General features: G+C 38.3%; 2 protein-coding genes across 2 annotated transcripts; both read right to left on the reverse strand.

The window, feature by feature from the left end:
- Positions 1–9058: 9058 nt before the first annotated feature.
- Positions 9059–10896, reverse strand: LOC117455524 (visinin-like). Its single transcript, XM_034095056.1, has 3 exons — positions 10516–10896; positions 9507–9618; positions 9059–9144 (listed from the first exon to the last, which is right to left on the reverse strand). The coding sequence occupies exons 1-3, from the start codon at positions 10894–10896 to the stop codon at positions 9059–9061; spliced, it is 579 nt and encodes a 192-aa protein (XP_033950947.1).
- A 12027-nt stretch (positions 10897–22923) lies between these two features.
- tmem238a (transmembrane protein 238a) lies at positions 22924–24932 on the reverse strand. The gene is made up of 3 exons (XM_034094912.1): positions 24810–24932; positions 23996–24153; positions 22924–23363 (listed from the first exon to the last, which is right to left on the reverse strand). Exons 2-3 carry the CDS (start codon positions 24144–24146, stop codon positions 23200–23202), a joined length of 315 nt encoding a protein of 104 aa, XP_033950803.1. The 5' UTR covers positions 24147–24153; positions 24810–24932; the 3' UTR covers positions 22924–23199.
- Between the last annotated feature and the right edge of the window lie 46 nt (positions 24933–24978).

Consider the following 24978-nt stretch of genomic DNA (forward strand, 5'->3'; position numbering starts at 1 on the left):
TGTAAAAAGGGATAAATAAATGCAAAAAACATTGTCTGAAAATGTCTTGTGTATACATGGAATCTGTAATTATCACTTTAATGTTGAGATACTTAGTAACAAAATGCAATTAAAGTTGGACATAATATCAACTTTAAAGAGTTATAATGAAACACTGGTGTGAATGACTTGAAACAGTTACTCAATCAATCAATGTTTATTTATATAGCCCAATATCACAAATGTTACATTTGTCTCAGTGGACTTCATAGTGTGTACAGAATATCAGTATGACAATACGACACCCTCTGTCCTTAGACCCTCACATCGTACAAGGAAAAACTTTCGGAGAAAACACACAGTTTAAAGGGAAAAATGGGAGAAACCTCAGGGAGAGCAACAGAGGAGGGATCCCTCTCCCAGGACGGACAGAGGTGCAATAGATGCCGTGTGTAAATTGAAAAGATAATACATTTGCAACATAGGTTGCTAAAGGATTACATGTAAAAGTAAATGTTAACATTTCTAAACTCAGCAGGCCATGACACTCATGGTTAAATCATCAGTACGAGCAATATGTAACTTTTTTTCTATTTATATAAACAAAAGATAAAGAAAAGTAAATAGAAAAACGATTAAAGCAACAGAGAGATTTAGGCTTTAAAACAGATGCTTTCCAATGCTGGACAGAAGATTATGTCAATAATCTCCGCATTCAGGGAAATAAGACTGAGCAGGGTTGGGGAGGAGAGAGATAGAGATTGCCATAATATAGGCGAGGAGGAGATAAACTGAGTTGTCAGGTCACTGCGCAGTATGTAGAAAGTAATTAAAAATGTAAATTAAGTTGAATTATACAACAGTTTATCTAAAATGAGCATATCACCCCATTTGTCTCTGAGGTGATTTAGTTCAAGCAACTTCACCTAAGACACATAAAGGGGTTAGTTCTACATTTTTATCAGGTGTTAAATATATTAAAAGGAACACATGTGGCAGGATATTTTCATAGTATTTTTTTGCAAAAAGAGTGTGGATACAGTTACTTATTCCAATGTTCCTTCCAGTAACATAACTGTGGCATTAAAGAAAAAAAGAAATATTATCTGATGTAATTTATATACAATGGGTGAGGTAGGTGAAAAGCAAGACTCATGTTAGAAAACAATAACATAATAGCATAAGTGTGTTTTCAGATCATTGACCATCTAGAAAATACATTGTCCGGTTGCCTTGGATAATCCACCAAATGTTAAAGTAAACAGTAAAAATGTGCTCCTAACCAAAGCTGAGGCTATGTGGCTTATCCTTCCGACAATCGTTTTTAAATTAAATTCATCTGCTGTTGGAGGTTGATTTGTGAAGTAATAAATTGGTTTACTTCGATGAAATGTAGACCAACACTATTCGCACCAAGGACAGCAAAGATGGTATAAAAGAAGTGGACAACAGCCAACCTGTCAACACCAATTTTGGTGTTTATATCTTAATAACTATTGGATGAACTATACCATTACATTACATTTCATTTAGCTGACGCTTTTATCCAAAGCGACTTACTGTACAATTCGTGCATTCAACCATGAAGAAACAAAATGTTTGATGTTAAACACGACCAAAACTGAAGTTATTGTACTTGGCCCGAAGAATCTACGACACAAATTATCTAAAGATATACTAACTATGGATGGCATTAATTTGGCCTCCAGTGAGACTGTAAGGAATCTTGGTTTTATATTTGATCAGGATTTATCCTTTAACACCCACATAAAATCAATTTCAAGAACCGCCTACTTCCATCTACGTAACATTGCAAACATCAGGCATATCTTGCCTCAAAACGATGCAGAGAAACTAGTCCATGCATTTGTTACTTCAAGGCTGGATTATTGTAACTCCTTATTATCAGGGTGTACCAAGAAGTCAGTCAAGTCGCTTCAGCTGATTCAAAATGCTGCGGCTCGTGTACTAACCAGAGTTAGGAAAAGGGACCACATTACTCCTGTTCTGGCTGCCTTACACTGGCTCCCTATAGAACACAGGATAGAATTTAAAATTCTTCTTCTCGCCTACAAAGCCCTTAATGGGCAGGCGCCATCTTACCTTAAAGAACTCATTATACCCTACTGTCCTAGGGCATTGCGTTCCAAGAATGCAGGGTTGTTGGTTGTTCCTAGAGTCTCTAAAAGTACAATGGGAGCCAGAGCCTTTGTTACGATTATTGTGTTATGTCACGTTTTGTATGTCTTGTTTTGGGTGTGTTGCTGTTCTCCCTGTCATGTTTTCCTCTTGGTATATTGTCTGGTCCTTTTCCCTGTGTTTTTCCTCCTGTCGTTAGTTTCCCTGGTGTGTCTAGTTGTCTGATTGTGTTCACCTGGTGCCCCTGTGTTTTCTCCTCCCTCCTCACCTGTCTCTTGTTTGTTTGATTAGTCCTGGGTGTCTTTAGGTTCTGTGTTTTCTGTTAGTCTTTGTGAGTTCCTTGTCGTATTTGGACGTTGTTCACGGGGTGAGAGTACTGTTTTGTCGAAGTTTGTTCCAGTAGCCTTGAAATAAAGGTATTTTTTCTGTTCATCTGCATTTGGGTCCTGCTTGCCTCACTCAACCCTGACAGCCTTTTCTTATCAAGCTCCACATTTGTGGAATCAGCTTCCAGTTTGTGTTCGGGCGGCAGACACCCTATCCGTTTTTAAGAGTGCGCTTAAGACCTTCCTTTTTGATAAAGCTTATAGTTAGGGCTGATTAGATTCAGCCCCTAGTTCTGCTGTTTGTCGGGGGACATCTTACTTCTTCCTTCTCTCTGTCTATACCTGTGTACTCTCATGTTCCGATTAACCCAGCTTCCCCAAATGTCTTTCTTTTTGGTGTCTATATACGCCGGGATCCGGAGTCATGGATGATCCTGTTGCTGCGGTCCTGTGTCCTGGATCGCGAGCCCTGGCTGTGGTCCTGGATGGATATCCTCGTGGATTCATCTTCCTATTATACACACATGCATTTCCAAACATTTGGACTACCTATGTTGCAAATATATTATCTTTTCAATTTACACACGGCATCTATTGCACGTCTGTCCGTCCTGGGAGAGGGATCCCTCCTCTGTTGCTCTCCCTGAGGTTTCTCCCATTTTCCCCTTTAAACTGTGGGTTTTCTCTGGAAGTTTTTCCTTGTACGATGTGAGGGTCTAAGGACAGAGGGTGTCGTATTGTCATACTGATATTCTGTACAAACTGTGAAGTCCACTGAGACAAATGTAACATTTGTGATATTGGGCTATACTGTATAAATAAACATTGATTGAAAATCAAAAGCAAGAATCCTGCAGGTACATTTCCTATCTATAAGCCCAAGATTAAGTGCTACTGCATTAGCTTCACCTAAAGCCAAATCCTTTGTAAGTGCTATGTACGAGAGAGTTTTTTTCTTATATGAGCAAAGATGCAGGCAAACTGGTGAGTTTTCAGTCTGTGATGGACACAATCTAAATTTAAATAGCAAACATGCCACACATTCTTTCGTAAACATCAGCATGCATAATTGTCATTGTTAGCATGTCATTAAGCTAATGTCAGCATTGAGCACAGAGAAGTTTAGCTGCTAACATAGCTGTAAACCCTCCTTAGCACAGGGGTCTTCAACTATAACACTGTACAGTAGGGTGGCCTAAGTTGCTATGTATAATCATTCCTTTTTACCTATACACAATAATAAGCTGTAAGAATATTAGTACGCAGTCACTTGTTTGCTGTATTTAGCTTTGGGTTGCTAGCTCACGTGATTGCACACATGGCCGTATCCACCATTGAGGTCACCGAGGTCCAGACCTCGGTAATATTTTTCGAGCTGTGTATACAAAACTTGTGAAATAATTGCACTAAACGGGGTTCTTTGTAGTACTTCCATTTACTGACGATGGGGGCGCTGCATAACTACGTAGCCTTGATTAAAGCAAACAGAAGAAGACGACATGTATCAACAAACCTCCGCAGACCGGACTTGTATCGGAGCAGCGGAGGAGTGATGAGGTATCTAAAGATCTGAGTCCAGCAGGCTGCTTGTGTTTCTGCTCATCAGGACATCATATGACCAGCAGATCCTGTGTGAACGCTCTACGTTAGTCGGTGGACGTCCGACAACATGCACACTAATTTATATTGCAGCTATAGGCTATACTTTGGTTTAAATAGCGTGAATAAACTAGCTAGAGAGCTAAAGTTAATTACATTCATCCAATGTCAGAAGGATTACCTTTTAACAAACGTTGTAATGCTTTTCTTTCATTTCAATTTGAGTAAAACTTTGAAGATATAACATTGTATTGTTTTATTTTTACACTGACTCAGATATAATGAAAAGACTACGTCAGTCGAAGCTCAGCTTTGGTACGGAAGCAACACACTCTCACTCCCTAAGCGTCCAATAGCGACGTTTGGTCAGTGTCCGTGGCGTCCAATTGTGACGCTCCTAGGCTCCTTCAGCGTCATAAAGGGACGCAAATAGCTTTCAACTGATTGCAATGTATTCCCATCTGCGTCGGGATTTGACGCTCATGGAAGCACGGCATTCGTTTATGTCGGCTGCCCTTAAAGGTAATGTGAGCGTCCATTCCCAGGAGTAAAGGATGGCAGAAGACACTACACTACCCAGAATCCCCAGCTATCGTTTGGACTACACCATGTGCTCTTGACAAACCCCGTGATAGTCCTCAAGCTCTGTGATTGGAGAGTGTGCTCCGAGGGTTAAGCCGATTCTCGAACTGCACTTGAAATGGGATGGAACCACTGCAGACTGTCCAAAACTGGATTTGAACGGGTCCACCACGTCCCCCCTCCCCCACCCCGTCCCCAGAACTACACATGCTGGCTATTCTGTTTCGCAACATGTTCTCTATGGCACGTCTCAACTGGGAGTTGTAGTTTTAAAAGACGTTTTCGTATTTCCCATAATAAGAAGTTGCCAGTATTAAACTGTGTACATCCCTGGAGGTTTAGGGGACAGGAAACACTCACATTTAAAACATATAATTAATAAATGGTGCCCATTATGGGCAGTATTAATATATATACCCACATGCCAGCTAAGGTCAGAAGAGCTTTATTTAACAGCTGGTCTTATGTGTGTGACCCCTGTGATAACATTACATTACATTAATTGATAAGCCTGAAACATGCACTTGTCAAGGTTCAGAGGCACATTTTGCAAATATGGCAGTAGCCATCGATCAGCTTAAGATAAGATATACTTTATTGATCCAAAGTTGGAACATTTGCGTTACATCAGCATGTGTAACAGTTAAATATGCAGTTGTGTTTATTTGAAAATCATTTAGTATAATCACATAAATTCTGTGTTTTATATTCAACAATTCTGTGTTCTTTATTTATTGATTGTTCAATACCTGACAAGGCCGGAGATGAAATATCTACATACATCTCATAAGAGTATAATACATTATGTATAATATCAGTTAAAATAAGTGCTTCAACATAGTTAACATTGCTGGAGGTATGCACACATATTGATAGATGTCTTGTAATGCACTATTGAGGAACCTGCAACCCAAGTTTTTCATTCAGTGCAGAACTACACCACAGTTGTGTAGGCCTATATGATATGTCAATAAACCTTAGAAAATCTTGAAATCTTGAAAGGGATGTGCAAAATAGTCATTACATACAGTCTTTAATTAACAATTAGTAGAGAATAACGAGTAATGAATATACTTTATAGGGATCGTATTAATATCTAATAATAAAAATATTGAAATTCAATAACATGCTTTAACCACCAGGTGTCCCTTTATATCATCTGTGCACCTTTATGGTGTAAATACAGCCTATCTACCAACTGGATCAAATATAAAAGTGAGCCGAATTAGTGTTGATACTGCAAGGAGACGTATTGTGTGAAAAGAAATGTAAGATGTTGTTTAATGGCTGATATATTTATGATCCACGTCACGTTATCAGTTCCTCATGTTTGTCTTCTCATCAGGGCTCTATAAATACAGAACTACGGCAGATATGTAATATGTAATGCAGCCGAACCGTGTATTACAATGCCGTTATGTGATGACTTTCAAAGAGAAAAGCAAGCACACTCGGAATAAGGTATTATTATTATTTTGGTCTGTTTCCGGTATTTGTTAATGACGATGTGCTCTGAGATGTGAGCCTGGAATTGCACAGGGGGGAAATAACGTATCTTTAGATGCGGATTTTGTTAAACTAATATGTTTAGGCTGTGGACCAACACTATACATTGACGGGGAAGGGGTAGCAATAAAGATAACACCATTAAACAGTTACACAACATAACAGAAATAATATCGATAGCAGCGTCCCTAGCAACCACCTTGGTAACAATGAAAACGTCGCAATTTCCTGAAGTAATCTTCGTAATAACTAGCAAACTAAAGATCATGTACATCCACTGCACACATAATCTGAAATAACAACTCATATTTCTCGCATCAAATGACATCAAAACGCATTTTAATGGCCAAACTAACTTTAAAATAGGCATTTTACACCCAGAATAAAACGAATTTCGGCCATGTTTTCTTTTTCTGCAGGGAGAAATTTGAAGATCACGTGACATAGACGCCAGCCATCGGAATGAATGGTGAAAAAAACGGGGTTTGTCAAACAGAGCACATGGTGTAGGCCAAATGATAGCTGGGGATTCTGGGTAGTGTAGTGTCTTCTGCCATCCTTTACTCAGAAAACATATTTGTTTCTCCGAATCGAAGGGGAAAAATACAAAAGCATGGCACACAATTTAAACCAATCAATGTTGTGTAATTAACAAGGATAATCTGGTGTTTTTTAGTCGATGAGTAGTGCAGATATCACTGTAAAATCAATCGACAGTAAGAGGAGTACTTACTTCCGGGTGTAAAATGCTCCATTATCCAATGGGAATGGATGCTCACATTGCCTTTAAGGGCAGCCGGCATAAACGAATGCCGTGCTTCCATGAGCGTCAAATCCCGACGCAGATGGGAATACATTGCAATCAGCTGAAAGCTATTTGCGTCCCTTTATGACGCTGAAGGAGCCTAGGAGCGTCACAATTGGACGCCACGGACACTGACCAAACGTCGCTATTGGACGCTTCGGGAGTGAGAGTGTGTTGACGGAAGAGACAGGACAGGCAGAGAGAAAGAGAGAGAGATAAAGTGATGGAAGTCAGGGAGGAACTGCAGGTACAGTCGGACAGAAGAATGTAGGCTTAATAATCCCATCTATCTATCTATCTATCTATCTATCTATCTATAACAATAGTCTTTGGATAAAAGCGTCAGCTAAATGCAATGTAATGTCTTCATTTACAATAGGCATCATTTTTAAACAACATACATCTATTGCAGTTATGATGTCATAACATACAATTGTATAACACACAATTTGCTTACATCTTTGTTCAAACAAAACAAACAAGTTAAATGAACTAAACTACTGAATTGATTTTAATTCACTGGCAGGAGCGACAAGTGAGGAGGAGCAAAAAGTAAACAACGAGGGAGAGATTGAGAAAGAGAAAGAGTAGAGGACAGAGAGAGTAATGAACAGGAAGAAGACAGAGAGACTAAAGAAGATGGAAGAGAGGGGCAGGTTATGGAAAGGAGAGAGACATGGAAAATGAATGTTGACAATGTTTTGTGATCATTTTAGCCTCTTCTGCATGTGCAGATCATTAATAGTAACAATCAACTGATTCTTATGATGTATTACACTTTCAAAAATAATTGATGCTGACATTGTCAGCCCACTGACATGGTTTGAAATCAATATATTATCCAATTTGTGACCCCCCACAAGACTTCAAAAGCACCTAACTAGATCATGAAAATCCCAAAAATCTCGGGGGGTATCCCCCGAACCCCCCTAGCATGTTTGGACCTCGGTATTTAGGAAATGCTGGATACGGCCCTGATTGCACAATGTGTCATGGTTTTCAGTCATTCTGAACATTGAGAGCAACACAAAAAACAAAAAAGAACTTGTGACAATTAACATTTTCATGGTTTTTATTTATTGGGTAAATCCAGAACCAACACTTAGTTTTACATGTTGTTTTACAACAAACCTATTTCCAGTGTCCACCAGTTTACTTAAGTGCTACACATGTACGATCGTGCCACATGGACAGATTCAACACCATTTAAGAAAACAATAAGAAGGGTACAGTTGCTGCACTTACATGTTGGACAGGGTTTAAAAAAAACATCCCAGGCTAAAAAGAGAGACAATAGAAACCAGCATTGGTGACCCAGATAAAAACAACTTTGAGGTAAATATACCTCAAAGCAGAAGAAGACAAATATTTCCCCTGTATGTTTCCAAGTGGGTTTTGTTCAATTGTTGTTGTAAATGTTGGGTCTCTTTCTTTCTTCCTTAGAGCTACAAACAACGTAATTATTGCTGTTTCACAATCTACTTTGTCATACACTGTTAGCAGCATGGCTATCGCAAGCAACCTGGCTAATGCTAGCTTGCTGTCCAAAGCAAGAAATAGTTATATAAATTATAATTTGAAACGGAAACACCGATCTCAGTGCTATGATAAAGGCATAGTAAGCTAAATACTGACATTGTATTGCCACTTTAACACAAGTAAGTGACATGTTATATTACACATCAGTATATATTCTTAATTCCTGTAATGCTGTGTGCCTACTTTCTTGTAGATTTGACGAATAGGCTTATTTGAGCAAAATATGAATTTTCTTTATTTGTCAGAAAGTGTAAACTAGGCCATGTGTATTGATCATTATTGCCCTCTAGCTCATGGTAGAAAGACAGTAGCCTACTGACCTAGTCGTCTTTAACATTATTTAATTTTCTGTATGATAAAGAAAATGTTTGTACAGCACACGAATGCAGTATAAGAAATGTTTTAAAACCTCGGAGGAAATTCTGCATCGTTATTTAATATTGAACACTGGGGTTTTTTATCGTCTCACTTGCCATGTGTCTACATTGTATGAAAGTGCTGTCAGGTGTAATTGTATCAGCTGAGTGAAGGGTTAAGTGGAAATGACAGAAATGGAGAGGGTTATGATGCATATGTCAAAAGGTTACTTCAGAGGTGTATACTGAATCAGACGAAGAGCGTCTTCATTCTCCATCACTCCCTGGATAAACTCGCCTTCTGCTATTCGATCTGGAAGCAGAGAAGGGAAAAAAAGACGTTTAGTTCATGTTATTGAAATTAGAGATACTTCTTAAAGGTTTTAAGGGGGAGGAACTGGAGCACTGAATAATTGGCAATGTGCAAACAGATCAACATTTGGCCAGGGTTGGAGATTAATCAAACCCTGAAACCAGGGGTCAGAGTTTAATTGTGTTCAACTTTGATCTGCAACGTTTCTAATCTTTATACATCTTTGAATCGAGCTGTTTAGGAAAAATAAGTCATTTTGGCTGTTGAATGGGCAGTGCAACATCTATCTAGAACAAAAGCACCAAGTTGTAATCGCCTCACATTTATTCATACATGTGTCCATTTACACTATTGTATCTCACCAGTGTCACCCTTGTCAAAGAACGTCCAGAGTTTGTTTGCCCTCTTTTCAGCTGAGTTTTCATCCGAAGGTAGAGCAGACAGCTCATCTTTAGGAATCAGCTTGAAAATAGCCTGTTTAGGGAAAATCAGAATACACCTACTGGTCAATGAAAGAGAGGCATTCAGCGTGTATGTATCTCACATTTGACCTTTCTATGTAACAAGATTGGTATTCGGACAAGATGGATGTCATCCCAAGCCACTTGCCATTTTCCCAGCCCCCACAGATGGAAATAATAAAATATTCTACTAATCTGACTTCTGCTGTCAAACGGAGTAAAACCATGAAACCCAAATCCTTTAAAATCCACCGTTTTGTCACATCTCTGAACTGATCATACCTCTACTCACAAAAACAGCAACAAACTGCACTGGTGCCAAGGTTAATCAACAAGCTCTTCGGCCCTTTGTTCGGTGGTTATAAGACCTTTTATCTTTTGGTTAAGAATACATCTTTACAAACAGATTCTGCCTATGAATTAAGCATTACTTTTGGTTCTGGAAGTGTCTAGTTTCCGTCTTTAGTGTAGTATGAGTAGAATTTACCAATCATGTTTGATCAGACTTACATTTAAACATTCTGTGGGGCAAATTCGAACCCAAGGCAATTTGTCTTTTTTTTAGCTGAACATTTGCTTGAATCTGGCTATTTGTAAAATACTGAGATCATAGATGTCTTCTTTCATCTCCAACTCCATTCTCACGTTTTTTTAGTTGCCAACCGGACTGTGAACAATGAACAGCACATATCCGCTGGCCACACAGGAACTACAGAAATACAGCCTCTTTCACCTGGAGCCTTATCATCAAAAGCAAATGGGTTCCGAGATTGGCTACATCAGATTTTTTCAAATCTCCAAGAAAAGAGGGTATATTCACATATTTGGGATTGAGTGAAAAACTGGCGTTTAAAATATATTAAACTGGTGATTGTCTTGTCTATATTACTTTCCTTTCTCCAAAACTCACCGCACAGATTTCTTTAACCTCTGACTTGGTGATGTATCCATTCTTGTCCACGTCGAACAGGGAGAAGGCCCACTCCAACTTCCTTGTGGTCTTCCCTGTTGATGTCATGTGGAGAGCGATGATGTACTCCTTGAAATCCAGTGTGCCATCATCATTTGTGTCGAAGGAGCGGAAGACATGCTGTGCGTATGTTTGGGCATCACTTTCTGGGAAGAACTTTCCGTAGATACTCTCAAACTCCTCTTTTGAGATGCGTCCTGTTGGACACTGCTTCTTGAAGTTTTCATACCACTGGGTGATTTCAGTCTCTGTGAACTTGGTGTTGAGTTTCAGGTCTTCCAGAATCTCCTTGGACACAATGCCGCTCTTGGTGTTACCCATTTTAGATGTGATTGTATGGCCCTTTAGCTTTCTAGGCCACTAAACACACGTATTTAACCTAAAAAAAGAGACCTCCGCTATTCAGGTGAACTAATAAACGGAAGGCTCCTCCTGAGGTATGGCTGCAGTATCCTTCTTCTTTTTTTGTCCTGGTCACAGATGCCTTTTCTGTGAAAGAGCAGAAGCCGCTTGGTAAGCTTATTAAGCGAATCAACCAATTGTAAGAGGTGTCACGGACAGGGTTCAACTCAGTTCAAGGCTGGAGTGCTTGGTTATTTAAATTACATCTAGCTGCTTTTAAAATTAGCAGATTTCAGTATTGTACAGAGTAAAATTCTAGACCATGTAGTTGTGTAACCTGACACATTTTGGGAAGCACAACGTCAAAGTAACTTCCTCAACTGATCTCTCCTCAAGACTCAACTGTATTTTTTGCTTTTTGTTTTTATCTTAAATGGCTGCGAGTAAAAATATTGTTTTGCAGTGACTTTCAAATTTGTGTAGGCTTGCGCGGCTTTAATATTTAACCCCTTAATTACAATTTCCCTTGTCTAATTAGTTCTGTAGGTCACAACAAATGTCTACCATATCCCACAGGACTCAGTGTCTTCAAATGGTTCAAGTTAGCCTCCAGCTCAATGTAAAACAACCTATGATGATTGCATGTTGAACATAAATAAATATTGATACAATTCACAATTGAAGTAAAAAACAACAGCAAGTGGTCAAGATTACAAGACTTTTTAGTATTTTCTTCAGGAATTCATAATCATCTAAGTAATAAAAAGGTCCTCATGGTACTTTACTTTGAATGGAGATCAAACAATCGAAGTTGCATTTAGACAGACATCCAATAAAACAGTAACAACACCAACAAAAGATGAATCCAACAATTGCTTCTTTTCATCTATTCAAATTATTCCGTTCCCTGGACCTGCCTTTAAATGCTTCATATAATAACCTTTGTATTTTCCTCAGAAAACAATTCTCTTCAATCTAGTTTAAGATAAATACTACTAATAATAACAATTAGATGTCTTTACAAAGTGTTCAGTTTCTTGAATATAAAGAATGATGATATTTCATGTTGTCAGTGTAGCTGACTCTGTTTGTGTCCTACCTGTATGAGCAGGGATGATCTGTCTGTGAGCAGCAGAGCAAATCAGCCGTTACTTGTGGAGATAAGTCAATTAAACTGGGTCACCCTGAGGCGGAGCAGCTTTACCACTGTGAATCCCTGAGCTTACAAAGCTTCTTTTTTTATTTTCAGGTAGTCAATTGGCCAAGTCAGATAATAACCACCAAGATACACTCATGAAAATCTACAGATTTGTAACTGAGAGCAAAATGAAGGTTGGTCAGAGCTTATCCCACTTTGGTCCCTTGAGGTTATTGGTTGCCAAATAGTCGGCTGCCTTGCACGAGGGACCCTCTTTTGTATGTCATGAGTTTGTTTGTTTTGTTTGCATTGTGCTCAATGTGTGCTGAATGATGACCTACTTACTGGGAAGGGCCGGTAATGGGTCAAACACATCCCACGTTTCTTTGCCCTCAAATCCATTGTTATCAACTGAAACGTGTGAAAGACACGCTCAAGTGCAAGAACGATGCTGTAGAGTCTAGACTATCAATCATCACCAGGAAGCACCTCCTAACACTTCCTCAAAATGGATGCAGTTTACTAAGCCTGACCTTCCTAATAGAACTGGGGAGGCGGGTCATGGTGAGGAAGGATAGCACAGCGATGAAGTCGTAAACCAACCGTCAGGGTGGTTTTAAACCAATGTCATATGACAACAGCTGGTCCGGTAGGGCCAAGAGGGTGGTTCTGAGTGCTTTTAATCTCACAGGGCCCTATAGAATGCAGGGTCAGATCTGCTGTCAGGCTAATAAGTACAATTGTTGCTCTTGGTGTTTCATGTACGACAGAGATCCACAAGTTACTTGAATAGCTACCCTTGTCCTTCTACCATACCTGGATTTTCAGCTTATCGTCCTGGCTAGGATATCTTTCCTCCAAACCTCTGGTGCTGGAGGCTTTCCCCCCCCTCGCCACACCTTTTTGCAGAGGAGAGGAAACTTAAACGTTAAACTTGTGCCCTGTGAGAGCCTACAGGTTTTATGTGGATCACACTAAATCTTACCACGAGTGGCCCATGGTGGTGGTGGGGTTATGGTATGGACAGGCGTATGTTATGGACGACGAACACAGACCACTCGATTCACAACATTACCCTAACCCTAACCCTACCCCTCACACCAGATACTGACTGGTTTTCGGACCCCCCCAGACCCCCCTAATAAAGCAAAACTGCACGTTTCAGAGTGGCCTTTTATTGTGGCCAGCCTAAGGCACACCTGTGCAATAATCATGCTGTCTAATCAGCATCTTGATATGCCACACCTGTGAGGTGGGATGGATTATCTCGGCAAAGGAGAAGTGCTCACTATCACAAATTTTTTCAGATTTGTGAACAATATTTGAGAGAAATGGTTATTTTGTGTATAGAGAAAATGTTTTAGATCTTTGAGTTCATCTCATGAAAAATGGGAGCAAAAACAAAAGTGTTGCGTTTATATTTTTGTTCAGTGTAAGATGAGGCCCCCTCCGCATAATGAGGGCCAACGCAGTCCGTTTGATCTGCGTGTAGGGAGGGGCAGCCCTGCTCATTGAGCAATGGTGCCGGAAGTAGGGGTAGGAACAAGCCCTTAGGAAGTGCGCAAATATTCGTAGTGGCCAAATGGTGGTAATACAACGTCCACGGCTTCAATGAGCCGAAAAAAACGTTTTCACATTGACTATAAATCAGTATTTTAGGCACATCCACTCCACAGCCTAAACACTTAAATGTCCATTATTTAAGAGCCCACGGCACGGTTTGATGATTGATAGGTGTGTGGGTTGTCTTTGATTTTGACACGCAGAACATTTTTATAATAAACATAGATACTGTATGTTAAATGGATATATCCGCCTTCTTTCATTTATCTTTCCATTCCCACAACAATATACATAAAGAAATGGCATATTTTGGACATAGTTCGAATGGTGATTAATCATGATTAATTAATTTTGAAACTGTGATTAATCTGATTAAAAATTGTAATCGTTTGACAGCCCTAATTTAAAGATATTTCCTTTGTCAATATTTACTGTATTTTGTACACAGTTGCAATTCTTTTGAGATGTTCAATGAGAGAAAAGGGAAAGATTGAGTCTTGACATGTCATACTTAAATTATTTGGACTTGACGGCCCTGTATATTGACTGAACCCTGCACTTAAATGTTCCCTGATTACAAGCATGCTGCAGGTTTTATCTGCTTTAAAAATAACTTTGATAAAGTGAAGTTACAGAGTAATTGAGTCCTTACCCAAACTGCCTTGATCCCTACATTGGCAAAGATAGATAATAAGATAATGGGTTGAATCCAGTGAGTGGCTACGAGTGGCTCTGCTAATTTAAATGTGCTTAACTGAGTGTTGACTGCTGACCTGCCATCTGTTCGGCTGTAAACCGGTCTCCAACTTCCATCACAGTACACCTGCTTCTGTCACGATCACAGGTACAGATCAGAACCCAATAGCACGACTCAGATACAACCAGTGTATAGCAATGTTCAGTTTATTCAGGTCAGGGACAGGCAGGGTCAAAACCAGTAAATCCGTCAGACAAGCAGGAACTCCAGATCCGTAAACAGGCAGGCAGGGATCAAAAACCGGGCAGGACACAAATCTAGGCTAGAGCACAACACTCACTGGAGAGCTTGGCGGAAACGACAAGACAATCTGGCAAAGGACCAGTGATAGTGAGGTGGTATAAATACTGTGGAGTGATGAGGGAATGAGTAACAGGTGAGGGGAAGGGCTGGGGAGACCAGGTGAGGGAAATGAGCTGATTACAAGGGCCTGGAGGAAGGCGGGATCTGAAATGACAGGAGAGTTTAGATGAGCCACCAAACAAACAATAATAGAAGTGTCTAACTTGTGACAGCTTCAAACTGTATGGTGGCCCCTCGATAGGTGTAAACCGGACTAAAGCATGGGGGCAAGGCAGCAGTCATTACATGTCTGAACTATTTGTGCCACTCTAACAGCTCACTTTAATATATCTCATGTTTGTAAAGTGGGTTACAGCTAATTGATTACCCAGAGGTATAGCAGGAAGAAAACATCACTTACCATGCTTACATACCCTCTGGCATAGATCAGTAAGGAAACACCACACAGCCATTTTTTGCTTTCTGACCCAAAGCTTTTTCAATCCCTTCATTAGGTGTCAGCTGTCCAAAATGTAAGGGAAACTTCTGCAGCAATGGAGAGTCAGGACACGAGGAGAGTTGGAGCTTTGATGTCAAACAATGGTAGTTTATTACAAGTCAACGGCCGGAGAATTCATATCACAAGTCACAGCAGCAAAAGGTTCTGACTGCACGGGTGGGTTGTCATGTCAATTCTGCCCAGCCTATCTCTCGATAGACCTTTTAACTAGTTTACAGAGAGTTAATCAGCATATTGGGGGAGGCGTAAACATCTGTGGAGCTTAGAAAGCCAGCGTTCCCACAGCCGTAAACCATTTTGTGACCGAGAGTTGAACTGGTTTATCAAGATAGCTGGAGCCTCCCATTCCTTAAGAGAGATAACAGAGCCAGGGTTTGGTCGTAAACGTCAACAGGCAATAAGGTTAAATATCTTAGGAGTAAGGAAGAATTATTCCCTCACACAAAACAATATCCATTCATTCAAAACAACCCCAAAACAAACAGACAAAAATGATCATATAAACTGTTTTTGTAACATCATTGGTGACTCTTCTTTTAAGGCAATTTTATCGGCAAGAGAATATAAATTCTCTTGCCGATATGTGGTCAAAGAATGTCCAATCTGGTGGACATCCAATGCCATTGACCACTAGAGGTTCCACATGAATCCATTAAAATCCTGGCAGATGTGATAAAATATTAGGTTGTCAGTCATCACCTGCCTCTCTAATGTTCTTTCAGCAATACTTTTTATCTTACATTTTCACAATAGTCTTCAGAACATATTCATTTGAAAGATTTTGTTCACAACTTCCAATTTTTTTGTTTTATATTTGATGTCTGCACCATGACATCAAGTCAAATTCCTCGTATGTGTGAACCTACCTGGCAATAAACCTGATTCTGATTCTGATTATATTTTCTCAGCTTTTAAGAAGAGTAAAATAAATATATTAACCAAATGATTTACCTGTTGGACTGAATCTGGTGTGAACAGTAACCAATGCAGGCTTATAGCTATCTTTAGTTAACAAGCTTAAGGTAGATATATTCTTGCATCATTTTAATAGACATTATTGCTAACTTAATGTCAGTTACACTTTATTCAAGATTAGATAAGATAAGACTTTATCTATCCCAATGTAATGCTTAAGTTGAAAAAAATCAGTGCATTAAATATAATAATAATAACAATAATAATAAAACTGTACACTAACAGTATAGTAAAATAGCACATTTATTAACAAACTATATTTCACAGATGAACATTTCACTGGATTTATCACTAAAATGTTATGTTAGTTTTGTTCTGCTTATTGTAATGTTCCATGACGGATATGTTTGACTAGCCTAGCCTTCCTAAATGGTACAAGTTGCTTTAGTTCTTACCAGCCAATCAAAACAACTTTTTTAACATACAAATCAATTAAATATATTGGGGAAAATAGCAACAGTTTTCCGGACAAGTAACCGGTACATTCCACATTGTGATTGGCATATTGAACTCCAGGAAGTCCTAATGCAATTGACTAAAGAGATTACTGTAAAAGTGGTAAAGCTACTTTCGGCCACAGTAGCTGCTGTTTAGCAACACTTTCTTGGTGTTGTGTGTAACATTATGTTGTTTTCATTTGGCCTATTATTATTATTATTATTATTTTAACCCTTGTGTTGTGTTCGAAAGCTGTTACCGTTCACGGTGTTCGCAGGTCAATTTTGACCCATGATTTATCTCAGTCCAAAACACTCAAAAATAATGACTATCATCCAATATTGTTTTAACTACATCATAACTAAGTTATTATGCATTCATAACCGTACAATCCTGTTGTAATTTTATTTTACGGCCCCAAAACACATTTCACCACATATTTAAGTCAAGAAAATGAAAAATGCACTCATTATATTCCCTATAGTGAAGACAGTGGATAATTATGTTATCTGACTATAGACTAATATTAGAATACAATTTCCCCCCCAAAAGTTTGTCTAAAGTCAAAGATGAATCTTGATTGGGCCAAATTTGACCCCGAGTGACTTACAACAATTCTGCTGGGTCTTCCTAGACCCGAACACCAAATTATACACTTTTGTAGAGGTTCAAAGTTCTTTATTTGTCATACGAACATAGCTACAGAGTAGTTATGTCGATGAAAATCTTAGGTCACAGGCTTCTCCAACAGTGCAACACAATAATACAGAAAAATATAGTGCAAGTAAATATTAAAAAGTAAATACTTTAGAGACCTTCAGATTTGGCTAAAATTGTCCAAATCAGCTTTTTAGTGTGTATATAGCTGTTGTGGAGGATATCATGAAGCCTTGTTCCGATAACAAAAACTAGAGCGTAGTTATTATATAATTTTAACTTGAAACGGGTCATGGTAGACCCGAACACAACATAATGAAATCCGCCGCCATTCATCTCATTTAGACTATTTTCTTAAATTTTACAGTAAAAAAAACATTTAATAAATATAATTTAAAACAATCATTTTGACTTTTTTGTGACCTAAGATGCTCCACAACTTATTCGCTTCACCCATTGAGGTAAGCTTAGCATTAGTTTTATTTTTGTCCCTAAAGTTAAGATGTTTTTGAATATTTTATCAAAATGTATGGTCAAATAATCCCTTTTTTGCTGATTATTTTGAGCTAAAATGTAAGGGATTTGGGAAACTCCCTGGGCTAATCCTCACTGAGTTTGCACTTCATCTTCTGTACATCACATAACTCTTTCTTCTTTTAGATCAGGGATTTTCACTTCAGGCTCCAAATACGAGTCTGGATTTATTGGATTAGCAGTTCTCGTCCCGTAGCTCCTGAGACAAACATTCCCATGTTGAACTCTCACCTTTTACCTTGTTTAGATTTAGTTTAAGCAAAGAAAATCCTTTAATTGAGAGGAGAGAGGGATTACAATGGACGTGGAGAGAGAGAGTAAAGGTGGTGGTGTTAGGCGGTGTAAGGAGGATTTGGCTGCAATGCAAAGCAGACAGAGAATCAATAAAGGGAATGGAAAATCAGTGGTAACCAGAATAGAGCTGAACAGTATTATCAAAGCTCTTTGGCATGACCTTGAGGAATTTATTCCCAGAATAGAGGTGTTTAATCTAGAACCCTAATGTGCATCCTGGTTTCCAACGGGGTTACCCAAAATGTGAAGAAGTGACACTTTCACTCCCAAATGCCATTTCAAAGTTAAAGTATTTTGTTATTTACCCATTAAACATGGATTAATGGATATTTTTGGCAACTTGGGTGCAACCCAAAACTAGTTGTAAACACAATATTAAAATATTATAACCTTTGAAAACGATTATTACTTATGGGCAGACATTTCCTATTCTTTCTCCGAAACTCATGTCATGTTTCTGGAAACCTGATAAAGGTAATTACAATATTGACGTTCTTTTATTTCTGTTTGTTTGAATTCAACTAAGTATGTTTAGTACTGCACTTAAATATACATTTGAGGTACTTGTACTGTAGAGCATTTCCATTTTAAGTTATAAGGCATGTTTTGTGGTATTCTAAGTTATACTTCCAAAAAACACTGCAATGAAAATATTTGTTGCTAGTTTATTTACATATTCAGAATTGTAATACAAAATATAAGTCAGCTCCATATATTAACATTAACTCCATATTAACCAGCTGCAACATAATAGTGATGAATTAATATGTGTATATATATATTTTCTGAAATGGGCCGTCTTGCTGCATGAGAACTTGAGAGGAACATTTGAAGTATTTATATCTAAATACTTTCACAACTGGTTGGCTTGTCAGTGAACATTTTAAGTGTCCTGTTGAGCTCAGTCTTCCGTTTGAAACCTTCTAAAAATCACCATACATGTAACTAGAAGTCATACATGACATTTTGAATTTGAAGCTTGACATCTCTGAGGTAAGCGTCCTGACCTAACCTGTCAATATTGAAAGCAAGGCCTGGGAGGACATTCTCACCGTGGTCAAAATCCCATTAACTTATAAAGACTGTCTGATTCAGGGCGATGTGTGGGAGGGGGTCATAGAGAAACGATAACAAGGTCTTTATGTCCATCTTGTAAATAACGTGAAAGACCGATCTGAGAGCAGTCTTGGGTTTACAACAAACAGGTCACTTTAGTCCAGATTTAATCTCGTTGTACCATATGGTGGGGGATTTAGCAAATGAGGGCAACTCAGGTAAACTCTGGTGAGCTTTCACACCAACGAAAAACAAGTCCAACTGAATCTAAGGTTGGTTAGATTGATTTGAAGGAATAAACAGAGGTGAACTGGGAGGAAACACACTCATTTATTTGTCATGATTCGTCTCTGTCTTAAAGCTCAGACGATTTTTAGATATGTTTATGTGCAGATGCCAATTTACTGACAAATGTAGATATTATAAAAGTCCAAGGACTTAAAATCTGACACTATTCTGTTCAATATTTCTAGTGGTCTCTGCCAGGGGCTAACATTACACCTCTGTTCATAAATGCGAAGTTTGTATTTTATTTTTATTTTATCTTGATTGTCAAAGTTAGTTTTCATAATACATTTAAGGTCCAAACAACAGTAAAAAAAAAAAAACATGTCAGTTTTTCATGCACTGGTCAATTTTAGGAGATTATTAGATGCCTTTTTTCAGAAAAGTTGAAAAAAAATGTTTTAGCTGTTTATTTAACCATCTTTGTCAATCTGCGTCAGTAGATTTTTGATTATTTTACCAAAAGAAAGCATTACTGTATATGATAGCTCATTTGCATATTATTATAATATCATAATATTTCAGAAAACTTGTAATAAAAATCATATTTATTTGTGTCTTAATGTTAGTAATGAACTGAGGATGTGTCACGGTGATCTATGTTTTTTATAGCTGTTTATATATGTTCTGATTTCTGGATTCAAAGTCTGCAAAAACATTTGACTCATCACTAATCTGAAACGAAATCAAATTAAAAAAAAATAAACCTGGAATGTTCAGATTTCTGTGTTGAAAATGTACGGAAATTAACACCTAATGTTTGATAAGATCAAGTTATCATTTTCCTATTTTAACATAATGTAAGTAGGCTAATCATTATTTCATGTGTGGCTCCCCTTAAAATATTTACGAATGGTTAGTTAGCTGTTTAATTACCTAGCTTATTGGCCGTTCTATATGGCTAATAGTTGCTATATAGTTTTTTGTCTACATTTTGATTATTATCCACAACTAATCAAAATCTTGAATTAATCAAAATCTAGATGTTGCTTCCCCTTTGAATAAACTAGTGGTATTGATTTGTGGAATTCCCTTTTTGGTCCCGTGACAGGATAAAATGCTGTGATTCAGACCAGAGAGGCTTCTCAATACTCAAATTTCCCCTCCTCGACTCCCCTCCTCGATACTTAGACCCGCCCACAGGAGATGCGAGCGGAGGACCGAGGAGGGGAACCGAGGAAAGAGGAGGGGAAGCAGCAGACGTTTAAAGAAATGAGAACTCCTCTCCTCTGAGCGGTCATATTAAAGCGACGTCCGTTCATTATTACGTGCCAACAGCTGCATCAGCTGTCGAGTGTTTTGTCATATTTTATAATCTCTGTTAGATCAGCTGAACATTGTTCCCCCACATATGTACTTTGAATTCATTGAGAGTGCGGTATAATGAGACAATAACAGGCTACAGATGCAGACACACACACACAAATATATTTATATAAATATATGCAATTTAAAGTATGAGAGCACTCTCATAATAATGTAACACAATCAGAGACAGGATATATCCCCCCCTCTCTCTGGTCGCTGAAATGGGGAATTGAAATTACGGGCCAAAAGTTGTATTTGCAAGTATTAAAAGTAAGCAGAGGACACCAAACCAACTGAGACCTGTCTGTCCGCCGCATCTGCGCACTGTACAACACACACCTAAACACTGTACAACACGCACCGACACTGTACCACACACACCTACAGCTCCTAACGCATAATCAGGCTACAGCCGTTGTGTATTTTATTATGTGAAGCACTAAATGGTCTTAGAAAAATATCGACTCTTTGTAGATATCTACTAAACTAAAGCAAATAAAGAGAGTAGGTCTGTTATACTGAGTGATATATATTTTACACACTGCTCTGCTTTCTGCACGGGCCTCACAGCTGTTCTCACTGTAAACATCACGTTGCGATGAGAGCAGTTTCTAAAATAATATCCAGGGGATGCATGCAGAGCTGTCATTGGCTGAGATAAGTCCGGCCGTGCGTCACGCCTCCACCGTTCCCGGAAATGCATCCGTGGAGGAACCATCAGTGTATCCTCGGTTATAGCTCCTCCAGAGAGCCTCCTCGACGCTCGATCCTCGGTCCTCGGTGTGCATTTAGAGAAATGAGACGTCCTTCAAAATGGCGCGCTGAAATTCATTTCCGGGTCACTACCGGAGGACCGAGGAGTCGAGGAGTTGAGGAGGGGAAATTTGAGTATTGAGAAGCCTCTCAGGACATACCGGGGTCTTCAAGTGAATCAGATTATCTGGGACCTGCCCAGGGAAACTTCCTTCCGGTCGGGAATCAAATCTGCTGTCAGGTCACTCCTGTCCTGACTCTTTTAATGGATGTAATCGGGTGTAAGCAGGAAGAGTTAATTCAACATATATTTATTTGACTAATACAAATCCATTGTAAAGAGGAAGCTGAGATAGAACATACACACATAGTCACATTTTCTTACATATATTATATCTGCCCTTATCTCAGTGGCGTAACAAGGCTGTGATTGGCCATGGTGCAAATATTGTTTTGGTTTGCTGTACATTATAAATGCAAGCTATTACATTTTTATAATGCTGCTGAACTTGCTGCTGCTAGCTACAGTACAGTACATCTTGATTAAACGGTTCGCTCGGCACGCAAGGTATCACATGACATGAAAGGGAGCAAGGTCATTGGACAGACAAATTACTAATTAATTTAGGTTGATTGGTTACTTTGAAGACTGCGTGAACGGGTCAATGCCATTAAAAATATACGGCTGCACCGTCGATAGTTACGCCACTGCCTTATCTCTTATTGCACAAATAGAAAATGGTTTGCAGATGTTGTTGTAATTCCTGTTGGTCACCAGTAGACGTCAGTGGAGGTTATAGATCTACTAATTAGTCTGACTTAAAGTCTATTAATATTGATTGATCCCAGAGAGGGGACAAATAGGGTAAGTTGTATGAAGAGATAAAACTGAGTAATATGCTATTTTTCTTATATTATGTTTGGAAAATACTGCACTTTATATGCACTGAATTTTTCCATCTTAATTTAGTTTTTTTAAACGTGTTCTAAATGGTGCTCTAATGCATGTTGTTACCTCGCCATTTTTGCAAAACAGATCTAAAGAAAAGCTAGTCAACCAATATTCCTGAATGAAATATATAACATTATTTATTATACATTTAAAAATGTTTAAAATATAACATTAGTTATACACATACTGCATGTATCTATTCAATCATATATCAATGCTATATAAAAATGTTAAGATAATGTATACCGTGAATGTAGTGATATTTAATCTAAAATACAGTGTTTTGCGCTTTATGTCTTTCTGTTAACTTTGAAGAAGTGCAATGACATGTACAGAGCTATATCTACAAATATCAATATACTCTATGTTCAAATCGTCATTTATTTTTGGTATTTAACTTATTAACTCATAAAAATGCATGAACGTGTATTAGTATTACAAAGAGAATCTCATTTATATTGTTGAAAATGTAATTTAAAAAAAAAAGCCATGTATAATGTATCAAAAAGTGTTTATTTAAACCAAATAGGATAAACTGCTTTACAGATATTCAAATACTATAAAAAACAAAGAGATATTAAATCATAATACACCATCAATAACAGTAACAGCACAGCCGGTGCACATCTATGACTGAAATGTTTCTGACATGCTTGTAATACTAGGACATTGAGAGTTTGATTCAGTGGCTTCTATCTCGTATTAACACTGACAAAAAGAGGCAGAAGCAGACTTTCAATCTGAAAATAATCCAGACTTCCTGTTTGGGCTCAGCGGTGGTGTCGGTACACACGGATCTTGCGGCTGAGGTTGCGAGCGAGCCGGTCCACGGCGCTGCCGATGTGTCCCACCTCCTTCTTAGAGGTGAGGCCCTCGATGTTCCCGCTGTACCACAACACCCACCCGGCCAGAGACATCACCACGAACAGAGCGCCTGCAGTCAGATCAGTCAAGAGTTTAGAACACAGACAGTTAAGAAACCAGAAAAGGAAATAATTCAAATAAAAAATATCACTTTTACAAAGATGTATTACATGTGTTGCTTTACTTATTGGACCAAAACCAGAATTGGTGGTTCGTATAATATGGATATTTAATCAAATCTGATATTTGCACACTTTCCTACTTGACGAACAACAATTTTGTTCGGGGTAAAATAAATGATATGGATTCTTTGAGCAAGTGAAAGATAAATGTAAAAATAGGTATTAAAATGCACTTCTGCATGTTGACATCTTGAGAACAATAAAAATATACAAATATTGCAGTGCACAATTGCATTCTTGTTTTAGTTCATTGATGAGGTGCATGTTTTTTTATTGTGTTTTCTATACTGAAAATCCCTTTTTAACATTTAACAATTGAAACCCTAGAAAAAATAAAAACAATCCTAAACAGATGAAATGTGTGAACTGAACATCATTCAGAGCTTACTGTACCTCCCATTGCAAAGGATGAATGTTTTTTACTTTAAATTCCATTCTCTTCTCTATTTTAATGCTTTTGTAATTCCTCCCTTATATTTTATCCCGTGGCCAGTGTTGCATTTTAGGGATAATTGCATACCAGTATAGACCAGTAAGTCTCCAAAGTCATGTCCATTGATCTCCAGGGTAGCGAAGACCCCCACCAGCAGAGCGGCTCCTCCCAGTAAATCCATCAACACAGCAAAGGCCAGAGCCAGTTTACAGTGGGAGAGGCCGTCACACAGGCCCATAGTGGAACTGTGGAAGAGGGAAGAGGTAGAGAAAGGACTTTTATTATCTAAAGCAGGTAGACAAAACACATTCAAACTATATCTTTACCACAACCAACAATGATAGTAAAATTATGCTTTTACATAAATGCATGATAAAATTACTAACTAACTAACTAAATACAATATATAGTAGTATAATAGTCTAACAGTCTATATATATATACCATATAACATGTTTATATTTTTAATACATACATTCTATTACATAAGTAACATGTTCAATGCAGAACTTGCAGCAGAGTATGTTTACAGTGTGGTAATAGTTATTGTACATTAGTGAACCATATCAGTAGCTTACTTCTTCCACTGTTCTAATATTCAGTCAATATTAACCACCATGTTGTAATGATAGTCCACCACCACCTAAACACTGATGTGACTCGTGAGGCTGTCCATTTTTGGCGGGCTTTCAGTGGAAATAGGATTTCATGTCTGTAAGCTTTCTTAACACCACAACAACATGTATTGATTCTATCGTGGAGATTTTCCTACAAAGATGGACAAACTAAAGATATTGGTGTTCATGTGTTACAGCCCTCCTCAGGTGAGTCTTTACAATTCTGCAATACACATTTAAAAAAAATAACGTTTCCCACCGTCAATACTTCTACATTGACTCACATGTTATAGGTGTTTCTCCAGCTGCATACAATCTTGCTTTTTTTTTGTTCTTATGCGAAGTTTATCTCGTGCAGTTTTTCTTTGTTTCCGCGTTTCCTGCACCCACCTGGGCCCCGCCCCTCAGGTGACACGTGTCCGGTCTGCCCGTTCCCACCTTCGTCTTTAAAGG

This window comes from Pseudochaenichthys georgianus, chromosome 11, assembly GCF_902827115.2.
Source record: "Pseudochaenichthys georgianus chromosome 11, fPseGeo1.2, whole genome shotgun sequence".
NCBI lineage: Eukaryota > Metazoa > Chordata > Actinopteri > Perciformes > Channichthyidae > Pseudochaenichthys > Pseudochaenichthys georgianus.